The sequence below is a fragment of the Echinops telfairi genome, unplaced genomic scaffold (genome assembly GCF_000313985.2).
Source record: "Echinops telfairi isolate 266 unplaced genomic scaffold, ASM31398v2 ScPeMD7_7469;HRSCAF=8507_0, whole genome shotgun sequence".
In the NCBI taxonomy this organism is placed as follows: Eukaryota; Metazoa; Chordata; class Mammalia; order Afrosoricida; family Tenrecidae; genus Echinops; species Echinops telfairi.
The window spans coordinates 49,491,362-49,492,320 of NW_022111372.1; the positions used below are offsets into that span (position 1 = coordinate 49,491,362).

The following is a 959-nucleotide window of genomic DNA, read 5'->3' on the forward strand; positions in this document are numbered from 1 at the left end:
CCGGGGTATCCCATCCTGCCTCTGCCCCTGCCCTGCGCTAGGCGCCAGAGGCCCCGGTGGCCTTCCCGTGAGTGCAGTCAGCCTTGTTTGTCTGTCAAGGGCTTGCTCCAGGGACCTGCTTAACTCTTGACCCACCCCATCCTTTTCCATCCAGGGTCCAGTCGGCCCACCTGGCCTCATAGGGCTGCCAGGAACCAAAGGAGAGAAGGTAACCGCCCCCTGGATTCGCCTGCCCTGCCCCGCCCCACCCCACCCTGTGGGCACGTGGCCATGAGACCGCCCAGCCCCTGTGCCTCCTTGATTTAGGCTTGTGGACAACACATCGGTCATGCCATTTCATACCAACATGGCCTGTAGGTCTCTCCTGCCCCATGTCTGTGAGCACCCACAGAGCTATCCATCCCAGCTGCTGGGCACCCAGACCCCTCCGCCTCAGACCCCTCTCTGTCTCTCTTCAGGGCAGACCCGGGGAACCCGGACTTGATGTAAGTGTCTCACTGTCCCCGTGACCTGCCCCCATAATGCCGTGCAGTAACCTGATCTGACTGCACATGTGGGACCCCTTCCCCAGGACTGGGCTGCAGCTGACTGATCGTCCTGTGTCCCCAGTGCCAGGGACAGGGCCTGGCCAGGGCAGACGCTTTCCAGACGGACGCATGGGTCAATGAAGGGATGAAAGGCAGGAGAGGGAGGGACGATGGATTGATGGATCAATGAATAGATGAAAGGAAACGGGAGAGAGAGGGAGGAGGGATGGAACTGATGGACAAATAGGTGGATGAGTGAGTAGAAGGAGTGAGGACAGGAAGGGGACAATGGATGGATGGGTGAGTGAGACAGTGAGTGAGGCTGAGTCAGTGAGAGAGTGAGAGTGTGAGTGAGTCAGTCAATGAGTGAGTGAGGCATTGAGGGAGTGAGACAGTGAGTGAGGCTGAGTCGGTAAGAGAGTGAGAGTGTGA

The 959-nt window shown here is 58.9% G+C and overlaps 1 protein-coding gene across 1 annotated transcript in view; it reads left to right on the forward strand.

Moving 5' to 3' along the window:
• Positions 1-959, forward strand: part of COL23A1 (collagen type XXIII alpha 1 chain) — a 380,073-nt gene that overhangs the window by 373,921 nt on the left and 5,193 nt on the right. Inside the window, exons 19-21 of the mRNA XM_045284683.1 lie at positions 42-67; positions 155-208; positions 459-485. Of these exons, the coding sequence (XP_045140618.1) occupies positions 42-67; positions 155-208; positions 459-485 (107 nt within the window). The remainder of the gene's footprint in view (positions 1-41; positions 68-154; positions 209-458; positions 486-959) is intronic.